This window comes from Venturia canescens, chromosome 10, assembly GCF_019457755.1.
Source record: "Venturia canescens isolate UGA chromosome 10, ASM1945775v1, whole genome shotgun sequence".
In the NCBI taxonomy this organism is placed as follows: domain Eukaryota; kingdom Metazoa; phylum Arthropoda; class Insecta; order Hymenoptera; family Ichneumonidae; genus Venturia; species Venturia canescens.
Window position 1 is genome coordinate 14,815,307 of NC_057430.1, and position 12,215 is coordinate 14,827,521.

A 12,215-nucleotide genomic window follows, 5' to 3' on the forward strand; every position below is an offset into this window, starting at 1 on the left:
CGATTTTTATTTCATTAATTTCCATGAAAATGATTTTTGACAGAGTTTCGTGTCTTTGGAGCTGAGTGCGATGAAAAATTCTCGTCACTTTAGTACCATCAAATTTGTATTTTAAAAAATACACTTTTATCTGTGAATGAGGCGACACAAGAGTGCAGAAAAATTGTAAAAAGCATCGAAGCGATTGCGTAGTGAAATTTCCTGGGCTCCTCAATTACAATTGTGCAATCTCTCCCAGCCGCAGTGACTCGAACACACACGGAACGGTGAATCCGTTTGAAAGGTTGCACGCAATTCGATAACAGCGTTTTCAATGATTTTCGAGAATTTCAACGAATTTAATAGCTTCAGCAAGGCCGCTTGTCAGAAGCGATTCAATCATTCTTCAAATGATTTTACATTTTCTCATTCGAATGAATATTTCGAAATGTTTTAGTGAAAAAACGTATTTAAAAAAATGAAATTTCTTGCGAGTTAGCGCGATCGAGTTACGCGTTGAAATCGACCTTCAAGGCTGCGTGAATTCGCATCGTCAGCGTCCGGGGGAACGAGTCGGAAGTGCGATATGTTAAAAGTATTGTGACGTGTTTATCGGGGAGGTCCGCATACATTGTATTTCCGATTAGGATGCGTGTGCGGCTGCAAAATCGAGAGTTTAAAAACACGGCGGAGCGGGCTGTGTAAATACGTGTAAGCACAACATGCAGGCGAATACCAGGTCAGGGAGATAAGCGAACAGGCGCAACGTTTCCTGCTGAATTTAAATGGGACTGAAGCAGCGTTGAAGCGGATTTCTTTTCCTTTTCTTCCGTGTCTGAATGACCGTTTTTCCGAATCGTCGAGAGCCTGCTGGGTCCACGAGAACCCTGAAATTTGAAACTCTTCAAAACTTTATCATTCTCGTGACAAAATTTCGTAGGATTTCGGACGCAGGTCGAACTGTGAAAAAAGTCGTTCAATGAACACGAGCCCGAAGATCAGCGGGTTGAAACGGGAGTGAACGACTCTCGAGCTCTCCGCAGATAATGAACGATCGATAAACGCGAGTAGTCAATCATGAGAATGGATGGGGGAGGCGAGCGGCGACGAGGGCTAAAGAATAAACAATAAAATAGTGCCTGGCGGGTTATCGATAGCTTTTAATTAATTGACACTTTGACCAGGGCATTTGTTGACCCCGCGGAGACCGCCCAGCTGCCCGAGTTTTATCGCGTAAGTTTCCTTATTTCTTGGACACGCGGAAAGCTCGTAGAGGCTCGCGATGAAAATTTATTTATAGAGGCGCATCATCGAGTGCGATTGTCTTTTCAAGATGTTTCAGTGGGATCGACGAAAGGAGCGAAATTTTGTGTTTTGTCGTTTGAGATATCGGAGCGAGGGCTCAGTGCGCGTATTGCTCAAGCCTCCTCTCCATGAAATTCGATATTTTCGCTCAAGGAAATTGAGCGTCTTCGCGAGGGGGCTCTCCTCCTCGAAAGAGGAAAGACGCCTGCGGGTGGTGCATTTCTTTCGTGCGGTCTTCCATGCGGTTTTCAATGGTGCGCACGAAGACGACCTTGCTCCGATGTCGTGAGTCATCCTCCGACGAGATGCGATCCAGGCTCTCAAATTCTCCACGGGCTCAATGGAAAAATTACTTGCGCTTAAGCTTGGACAAAAGAGCGACCGCGACTTTGTTAAATTCTCTGGGTCTGCGGTGCCCCGGGCGAAGCTCGAGCCGAGATTCGGAGCCGTGACCTCTCAGAAAATGACCTTTTTCTGACTAACCATTTATTATTTATTCCCCCAAAAAAACTGTGCTGGCGTGAACAATTTTAGGGAGGGATACAAAAATCTTGTTGAGCCCGAAACTTCGTTCCTCGCTTTATCGAGAAAAAACATCAGTTGATTCATCAAAATTTCTTTGGATCGACGAATCGTCGTGGCAGACCAAATTTTTATGATTCACCAGTTGAATCAACAAACTCAGAATCGAAGTGTCATTTTTGAGTGTCGAATCCGCAGCACCTTTGTAGATCTAATGACAAAAAGTCGTAGCAAATCCACTCCAGAATCGATCATCATCAGCATATTAACGACTGCACTTTCGTGGCTGGATTCGATCGTGTACAAAAGCAAGTAAAACTAAAAAATGGTTAAACCGTTTGCCGCCCACGCGGTGAGGAAGGAGTGCCCATTCGGCGTGTCCAGAACAGGTAAAGTGACGTCACCCACACGATGACCTCACCAACCTCAACGTTTCGTTATACACGTAGAAAAAATCGAAGCAGCAGGGACTTCCTCCGGTGGCACGCTCTCTCCGCTCGAGCAGCCCCCCTCCGTCCCTCGTCCTCGTTCCCTTCCACTCCGAAAAGTTGGCCCAACAGCTCACGCACACAGGAGCGAAGGTGTTTTAAGGAGTTTCGGTACAAAAGTCAAAATATTAAGAAATTGATCAAATTTGGTGATAATGTTCTTCAACATCAAGTGCGAAAACACAAATTTTTTCAAAATTTTCTTCTACTTAGTTATCGAGTAATTACGCATTAAAGCAAATTTCTTATGCCCGGAATGTATACCTATATATATGGAAACGCTATGCTTATACACGTAAACTTTAGTGATCAATTACTCGATAACTGTGTAGAAGAAAAATCTTTAAAAATTTGTATTGTCAAATTTGGCACTAAAGAATATGTTCACCAAATTTTATAAAATTCTAAACTTTTTGAAATTTTTTATCTTTTTAGCATGGTTTAGCATGGCAACATTGTATCGCCTGTACCGAAACTCCTTAAGGCGTTTGCCTCATTTCTGGTATAAAAGTACCGAAATTTCGTGTCTCAAATGATTTTTGTAGGTATCGAGTGTGGAGGAAGCGAAACGAAGGAAATGCGGGCTCGCATCGCAAAGCGCTCGCGTTCCGCACGTGCTCCTCTCGCTTCCTCCCTCTCTCTCGTTCCTTTTCCTCGCACGTTATGAAGCTAGAGGAAAGAACGAATCCGAGGAATCGAGTAAAATGTGCGTCGAGCCGAAAACAAGTGTTTTGGTGCGCTCGTAGTACGAGAAAGACGCACTGATGGACGTGCTTACGAGCGTATCGAATTACGAGGGTGCTGTAAACACATGTTTTTTCCTACCGGTGTGTGGAGCGGGGCGATATCGCGTGAGCAAACAATGCTCGATGTGTCTGACGCGAGTCTCGAATATGTGTCGTAAGAAAATCGCCGGGAGCGTGTCGTCACTTCCGGTGTTTTTACTCCCTTCCGACTCCGCCGTATTTTCCTGCGTAATCGTCCCCGCCTGGCATCGAGCGTTTTCGGTCCGACGTACGAGCATTCGTGCGGCTGTTTTTCAGCAACTTGTCGCTCCCTCTCGCTGGTTTTACTTTTCGAGTGTTTCAGGCAAGCTCGATATGCAGCAAATTCGTAGAGCAAACGCGAGCCGCGGAAAGGCAGCTGTGGCCCGTGCACGGCAACTTGGACACGCGAATAAGTCGAATCGCGGTTGTCCCGAATTTTCATGAGGAAAATCTTTGTTTTGGGGGAGATTCGGATTTACCGAGTTTTGCGAGCGGCAGTTACAGCGATCGGGGCTCATTGATTTCCGGAGTTGGATTAATGAGCGATGGAGTTGGAAAATAAAATTTCTCAACGACTCGTGACTTTCTCCCGGTGCTCTGCTGGCTCAGGAAAGGAGAGACCAAGTGTCTGAGCCCAACGGGACACATTTTCCTTTGTATGCTAAACACATCCTTCTCGCTCAAGTTTTTCGTTTCCATTGAAAGAGCACGAGACGAGGCGACGCGTATGTTCGGACCAGAGCGCTGGCGCGCGCGAGCCTCTCCTATCACGCCGCAGATCGTTCTCCTTTCGAAATCGCGAGGCGCGAAAAAGGAGAAAATAACGCGAGCGGCTCTTCCATTGGACGTTGCACTCTTCTGGATGCTCCACGTTTTTTTAAATTATTTTTATTCTCAATGGGCACTGGCAAGATCAATCAAAATTCGAATATGCAAAAGTGCCAGCGGAAATACGAGCAATTACGTCGATTAATTGCCGATCGTTTCGTCCGAGTAATAAAACTCGCGTCGAGAGGCTATTCTCGAAAGGTGTTTTCGATCTTCCAACCATCGCGGAAACAGATTTTAACGAGTGTTTCATTATCTGCGTCGCTTCGAGGAAAATAAACATTGGCGGCTCGCGGATGACGATTTTCCGCGCTTTTGTGCTCGTTTCGTAACGAAAATTTGGATTTCAAAGCTTTGGAGATAATCGCGATTGGCTTTCGGCTTTGTTTATCAGATTATTTGGGAGACGAAAACGGTATTTTGATCGTTTTTCAGATCGGTGTGGAATCGTCGAAGCAGTATATTCAAAAAACATTTCGATCACATTTCCATCGAAATTTCCATGTTTTTTTTTTTTGGTAATTTGACACTCGGAAAGGCAACAAGTTGAAAAACGAGTTTACCGGAATGTCCTGTTCGTTACCCGGAACAGTTTGACGCGCGACGGCGGGAATGCGCGCGCACGTCGCGGAGACCACGTTGCTCACGCTTCCGAGCAGCCGGTCGCTCGCGATTATTGAAATTACAGGGCAGTTAGAAGTTTAAGGCCGGTTGAACTCGTTCCTGATAAGCGGTGCAGCGTGGAGCATCCCGATGACGAAAGTCGTGCCAGAATTTAGTGTGTGACGCTTCCGCGTATCCCGAGGCGGCGGCGGTTACGAGCCAGAAGAGGAGAAAAAGAATTCCCGATTTGATGGATCTCACAATTGCACACTTCCGGTGCCACCGGAGCAGGAATATTGGAATTTCGCGTTACAGATTTTAAGACGAGAAAGCGAGTTTGACTTTTTCGATGAATCATTTTTGACCTCTATTTAGTGCGGAGTTTTTCAATTTTTTATCGTCCTTCGATCCGGGAGGTCGAAAAAGATGGCAGCTCCCCAGAAATCTCATCTCCATTTTATTGTATCCGATAATAAACAAATTGTGGCTGAAAAATAATTGATTATTGGAAACTACAAAAATTAAGCATGCCCGACACAACCCGCGTAAAATACGACGCTGAAGTTTGCAACGTTGGAGTTCAACGAAATGAACGAAAAAAATATTTATAATTCATTATTTTTTTATTTCACGAATTATTGATGTGGCTTGAAATATGACGAATTGGAAATTCGGCAGGGAACAAAATTGGAGATTTACTGGAATTATTTGAGAGTTTTTTTATACCATTTCGTTGGACTCCAACGTTGGAAACTTCAGCGTCATCGTAAAATTGTTTTTCAAAAGCTCCGTCGCTCCGCGTCTCTCTATAATATTTTTCGTTTTCGTTGTTTTTTTCCCATTTCCACGAGCGTTGCCGTTACTTTAATCTTCTGTTACGAATACTAACTGTACGTACAGCCAGAGCGTTCGCCGCTCGCACACATACCCATCGCGATTTTCTCGTTGCGCTCGTGCTTCTGCGCCGAGATCGGGGTACTCCTTTTGCGGATCGTTATCGGTCGCCTGTTCGACACGAGCCCGAGTTCTCCTATTCCTGGCGAGGCTTTCGCGCGATACCGGGTGTGCCCGGGGTTTCTATGAATTGCGGCAAACTCACGATCGACGCTCCTATAGTTGCTTCCCAGCCGGGATTTCCAGGCTTGGATTATTTGAGCGCCCGGAAATGAGCGTTTCGTCGCACCTTGGACGTCGCGATTCCCATCGAGTTGACCAAAGGAAGGCTTTTTAATCGAATGTTGTATACCGTTTTGTGGCTCGTTTTCAAATAAATATCGAAAATCGCAGCGAAGCCTCTTCCTGGCTTAGCGGAGCTGCGTCGAATCAGTAAAACCGGTGGCTGCTCGAGCGAAAAACCCTCGTGAGCGTGGGCCGATGAAAAGATCTCAAGGTTCCACCAAAGCGTATATATTTTTCGGTGTTTATTCAACTTCGGAATAAATGAGTACAAATATTGAGTGGAGAGAGGCGAAGGAGCGTCGTTAACTCCCGATTTGAGACCGGATTACGAGCTCAGCTCTCGGAGAGTACGAGCAGACGAGCGCACACACGTATACGAAAACGGACGCGGAGAGAGACGGGGAGAGAAATGAAGTGTACAGTATCGAAGATCGAGGCCTCTTAACGGCACCCTGAATTCTTGTACCACTTCGGCACGTTCAACCTCCACGTTTTCTTCAATAAGTCATTTTTATTCAAATTTTCCAAGAGAGTTTGCGTGACTTGGTATAACGAGAAGCTGAGAGTGTTGTTCGGGAGATGCCTTCGAAGTGACTAAAGTTTGGAGCGAACGGTCGATTCGTCGTTTGGGAAAACAAATGAGCGGCTTCGAACGCGATGACTTAATCTCATCTCGGAGGATAAACGAGCTCGAGTCAATTCGGAGGGTTGCGTCACTGAGGTGCACGCACGGTGAAGCCGAAATCTGTGTCTCGACCGGCGGAAGCACACATTTGTTCCGGCTTCTTGTTGGGAAATTGTTATCGTTTGTATGCGCCTCGGAATAAACGAAGCGTCATTGAGATCATTTCTATTCGGGATTGGAACGCTTCGACCAAACGAAAGTGGATTTGGGAGCGTTATTTTCGGGGTTTCGTGCTTAATAATAAGCTCGGACGCGTGTAGTTTGTGTGAAAGCAAACGCCGCGCGGTTGGCAGTGCCAAGGAGAACGTCGCGTCTCGTCATCCTCGTTTTTCATATATATTGAAACGTCGCGTTTTTCGTCGTTTCGAAATTCGCGCTAGACTTTGCTCCCTCGGGGCATCAACCTCGGGAAGTTTAATCTCGAGATCCGGCGAGGGGTGTGACGCGGAAAAGGGAGTTTTTGGAGTTGTCGGTAACGCGAGTTTCGCGCGGGCCTCGCGATCTGGAAATCCTCGTCGGTCTCGCTCCTCCTACGCGGCTGGCTCCCGAGCACACACCGGGTGACTGTCCCCGTAGTGCGAGGCGCGAGCACACTCGCGCGGCCACCTACACGCGGACGTCGGGACTCGCGGGTTGCGCGAGGAGCGCGCGAGAGTCGCGGATTCAGTCTTCGCCTCACACCCATGCGGAACTTACCTCGCTGATTCACGAGGCTCGTAGTTTTCCGATCCCACGCTCCCTCGGCTCGAGCGTAGCAGATTCCTGGAGCGCATCCTCGCCCTCCTCCGGACCCTATTTTTAGTTCGGCCCGGCGAAAAGTGCGAGTCTCCGCAAGGTGGGGGCCTCCTTAAACGGGTCAACATTTGTGCGCGTCGATCTGACAGGTGTCGCGCAGCGAATTCGCGAGTGTGTTTCGTCTCCCCGGAGGTCGAGTGCCATGAAGAGTATTCACGTACGAATATTTCTCACCGAATTTCACCTGCGAATGCTTGAGCTGAAGGACCGTGACTAAAAAACCTTGCGAAAGTGTGTGACCGCCTTTTTTCTAAGTATTTCGAGTCACTCGGTGAGCTGCGAATCAAAAAGCCAAAAAAAAAAACAAAATCTAACGGTTTTTGCTGTGCTGCTTCTTAACTCGTGGTCAATCGTGCTCCGTCGCAATCATTTTCATCGCTTCAGCGTCCCTTAAGCAATCAATCAATGTGCGCACTAATTAATTACGTTTCCCGAGGCGTCTCGTGGGACACTTGCGTGATAAAGTCGAGGCGAGCGCGGCGTGTCACGTGGCGACGAATGCTTTGCTGTCATTCTTATAAATAGCCGGCACTCGTTTATTTTTTTCGTTTAAAATATTTCAAGCGTCCTTGTGAGCGGGTTTTATTTCTTAATCTCCGTTGACACGTGTGATACGGCGCCCCTCGAAGCAAAATCGTTTCGTCGCCGCGGAATTCGCTCCTTTAGGGGTGAATTTCATCGGGATCTTTACTTCCTTCACTTTTATCAAGTTCTTTCTCCCCCGGATAGCGGCCCGTTCGATTTCACATTCGTGCGTTTCTCCCTTCGCCCCCCCGGAATTTTCGTCTTTTCTTTTGGAGGAAGCCGCCTCCGCGGGCCCGAGATTCTGGAAGGAGCGCTGAAACTCCCCGGCGGGTTTGAATTCATCCGGAGTTGAAACGAAATATAAAATAACGAGGAACAACTAATGAAAGACGGCAAAGAGAGCTAGCGTTTCAACGCCACTTACGAACAAATGTGAAATCCACGAGCGTTAACTTGCCGTATAAAATAGCTTTATAATGCACGCCACAGCGGCACCACACCAACAATTTCCTCGTCTGCCCGCCGCGTAGAGTCGATGACTCGTGCACGCTTACGCAATATTCATTACGAGCTGTGCTCGCAGGCTGGCTGCTCCTTTCCACGTTTTTCTTCGCGTTGTCCAAAGGTTTTTCGAGGGCATCGGAGGCAGCATTCAAATTCATTTGTTTTTCCAATATTCGGTGGTAGAAGAGCCGCCGCGTCGCGGTTCCAAAATCCCGATTAATATTTATCGCGCAAAGATTGCCATTTAATATCGCAGATATAACTCGATGACTTCGCATTCCTCTCGAAGCTCCCGCGGCGTAACTGCGGACTCGTATTCGCCGCGTTCGTAATCGTAGAGCAAGCCGCGCGAGTTGTTAAAAGTGTTTAGAGCGTGGTACGCGCAGGCGGAGATTTTCTTACGGGGGCAGTTAGAGCGCCGGCTCTCGAAGTCGCTCGGTTTATTTATCGCTGACATTTTAATGGAAACGTTTAGTGCGCGAGATGAATTAGCGAGAACGTAAAATAAAGAATGTTGAAGACTTTTTCTTTCTTTCTTTTTTAATTTTTTTTTTTACCGATTACGGTACTCTCGTGATCATTGATCGAGATCTACAATATTGAAACGAGCGCGCTCGAGGACGATTAATAAAAAAGCTTTTTTCTGCGCATTCTTTCTCCTCCGTGTGAGCAATCCTTCGGGGAATGAAGCGGCGATAAAAAACGCTCGTTAATTATCGTATCCGTGGGTCGGTGCGATAAAGACGTTGAGTCGGCGCTTATTAATAACTCTTCTGCAATTTCATTCCGATGACATAACGCCCGAGGTAATTCAATTCATCGGCGCAGTTCAATGAGAAGAGCATTTTCAGTAATTTTACGATATTACGAATGGAGTGAATGAGAGCCGGCAAGCAAGGGCAACGCTCGGACTTCGGACGAGTCGCAGTAATTACGAAATTCCAAATCGTTCTAAATCGGGAGTCGTTAAAAAACTCGCGAAGCCTTTTCGGACTCTGAAAATCGTCAGATTTTACCTCGCCGTCGTCGTTGTCGTCGTCCTCCCTTAATACCGAACGGTTTACCGGTTACCGAATATGCACTAAACCCGTACATGGCGATGCCCATTACGATGCACTGACTGAACGTCACGATCGACATAAATGTCGATATGCTTTCCATCGTCAAAACGACAGTTGTGAGAAAGCCTGTATCGTGTGTTCCTGTTCGCTATTCAATAATAATTATAATTATTCGGTGTACAGAGTGTCGCAAAACAACGCGAAGATACCACTCGAGCGAGCTGCTTAACAAAAATTCGGATTTTTTCACTAAAAAAAGACACTTTATGCTCAACAACATTTTTCGTTTGGTCAAGGAATCGTAGGGAGCGAATTTAATTCGTGCGCTCAAGATTTTTGGTGATTCAACTCTCCCTGGACGCTGAAAAACGTTGAAATTTTAACGGAGCTCAATGTTTTTGGTGCTTGGCCCTTAAAAAGCGTTTTGACCTTAGAATTTTGGGATATTCTGCATGCCCAGGTTGCAGTCGCGTCACAAAAATGTTGTTCACAATTTTTTCAAGCTTTGTGCAAAAGCATTGAAAAAAATTGGCAGTTTAAATGAGTTTTTGAAAGGCTTTTGCAAACGTGAATAATTTCTTGGAGTTCGAGTAATTTTGTTATGGGTTTTGATCAAGATCATTTCGTCGACACGTTTTTCGATTCCTTCGATATATAAAAAGCTCGAATATTTTAAATATTTGTTTGATCGGTTTGAAAATTTCCATACATTGACAAAAGCCTCGACTTTTGAGCGTGACTGTGGCGAGGCTGCTACCTCAGAGAGTCATGGGAGATGAAAATGTATAGAATTGGTGAGAAAACAATAGGAAATTCCTGCGAAAGGATCGTTTGAACTCGTGATATTTGTGTTCGTGTGTGTCTCGGCGTTGTCATGATTATTCGTTTTTTTTTTTCATAGCGATATTTTTTGCTTAATAGTTGTCCTCGTCCCTGTGGACATAGCGGCAATAACTCCGACTCCGTGAGAGAGTGAGACGCGAGAGTCGCGATCACGTTTTACAAACGCAGCAGCAGCAGCAGCAGCAGCAGCAGCAATGCCAGACAAAATGCTTTACTTGAATCGTCGTCCCGGCCGAGACGATAAAAGCCTTGAAAACTTTTATTCCGTTTTTCTACATCGCTCAACCTGACGAGACGCTTTTCCTGAATCAAACGTTATTATACAAAGCCTCGAGAGCTCGACAAAGTGCACCGATTTATCCGCACGCATGCGATTTCAAGCTCCCTTTTTTCTCCGCCCTCTTTTTACATCCAAACTGTGCGTTTCTGTTTGTGTCTTGTGTGTGCGCTTTTTTTTTACTCAGTGACACTGACTGTCTCGAATCCGACGAAGAAGTGGAGCCATGATCACTGAATGGGTGAGCTCGACAGCCAATTTTCATTTTTTTTTCACTATTATGAGTTATTTATGGTCGATGCTCGACGATGAATTTCCCGTTTTGTTGAAAACAGCTCAATTCTGTTAAGGGGCCTACCCTAATAAGACGGGCAATGAAAAAGCTATTTTCACGAATTTTTTTGACCGGTTTAAATTATAAATATGGATATAAAAAGTGTTAGGCCTCAAGAATACACAAAAATGTTTTTTTAGATTTATTTTACTCAGTTTTCGTACAGAAAAATGGAGGAGAAGACAGGTCCAAAAAAAGGTGGGCCGCCGTTGATAAAATCTCTGAAACGGATGATGGGAGAACAAAAATAAACATGCTTTTAGATTCGATAGGTAGACGGCCGTAGCGCATGTCATACGAGTTTCGTTTTTTTCAAAAATCGCAAAATAGCGTCCATTTTTCAAAAAACTACGAAAAAACACGTCTTTTTATCGTTTTTTGGAAAAAAAAACTATATATTTTCGCTCGAAATTTCAAAATTCGTGTGATAAGTGCTGCAGCTACAGTCATGAAAAACACGTGGTAACATTTTGGTAAGGATCGATTGAATAGTTTCGGAGATTTTATCAACGAGCCGTTCAAAAGCGTGATTTTGAGAAAAACGCATTTAAGCAAAGGCAGGTACGCGATACCGCACTGGGCGGTGCGTATTAGCGTGCTCAGACAGCCAGGTAAACGTCGCTCAAAAGTGCACTTAGACTTTGCAGATTTTTTCAAAATTTTAGTACGATACTTTTATATGTGTATTTTCGAAAAATGCAATAAAAAACATTGATTTTTTGAAAATTCTCATTAGGATAGACCCCTCTTAACATTTCAGTACTCGGAAGATCGCCAAAATATGAAAAAATCCAAACATTTTTCCAAAACTCGACGGCAATTCGCAAAAAAATTATTTTTTCACGGATATTCAATGGTCTTTCCTCCTCGAGTAAAATTATTCTCCCGTTTTGCCAATAAATGCAAAAAATTATTGCAAAAGACCGAGATTATTGATCGATTTTTCGAAAATATTTTGGTACAAAAATGCATAGAAAATGAAATGAAGAAAAATTCATAAATTAACTCAACCAGAAAAGATTTTCCGAAATTTGGGAATAAATTTTCAACGTTTTAGCGAAACCTTCCAGAATGCCCACGATCAAAATATTTCGTTGAAACGAAGCGACAGCCGAATGAAACCAATAATTGGGAATATTAGAAAAAAAGGCCATAAAAATGTGACCACGGGCTCATACCTTTCGGTGTATTGAGGCTGCAGCTTCGGAATGCTGCAGCCTCGCCGAGAGAGTCGGTAAAATTGTGGTCGGAAATGAGTCTCTTGGATTGTGATAGAGCGGCGAGGGGTATCAGAAGAGTTGGGAGAGAAGCTCTCATCAATCCACTTGCTAATTCCTGGTACGGAGGTTGCGAGTGAAACTGGTTACGGGCGAGAAGGAGGTCACTTGATTAAGTTGTACGCAGTTGCGTTGAGATTTTGCATTGAAAAATATTCTAATGGTTGCGAAAGCGCTTGGTAGAAAACGAAGGGAAAAATAAAGGTTGCTCGATGGTGGGAATAATAAAAAGCGAAATAGCGT

General features: G+C 45.0%; 1 protein-coding gene across 9 annotated transcripts in view; it reads left to right on the forward strand.

Annotated features, from left to right (window-relative positions):
• The window catches only part of dia (diaphanous related formin 1), a 34,716-nt gene that overhangs the window by 10,203 nt on the left and 12,298 nt on the right, over window positions 1-12,215 (forward strand). The window contains exons 1-2 of one of the 9 annotated variants that reach the window (XM_043430679.1): window positions 7,019-7,382; window positions 10,163-10,602. The exons of 4 other annotated variants lie outside the window; for them this stretch is intronic. In XM_043430679.1, the coding sequence (XP_043286614.1) occupies window positions 10,588-10,602 (15 nt within the window). In that variant the 5' untranslated portion in view covers window positions 7,019-7,382; window positions 10,163-10,587. Of the gene's footprint in view, window positions 1-7,018; window positions 7,423-10,162; window positions 10,603-12,215 lie in introns of those variants that run through there. 4 more of the 9 variants (XM_043430681.1, XM_043430680.1, XM_043430682.1 and 1 more) reach the window with 4 other exon arrangements.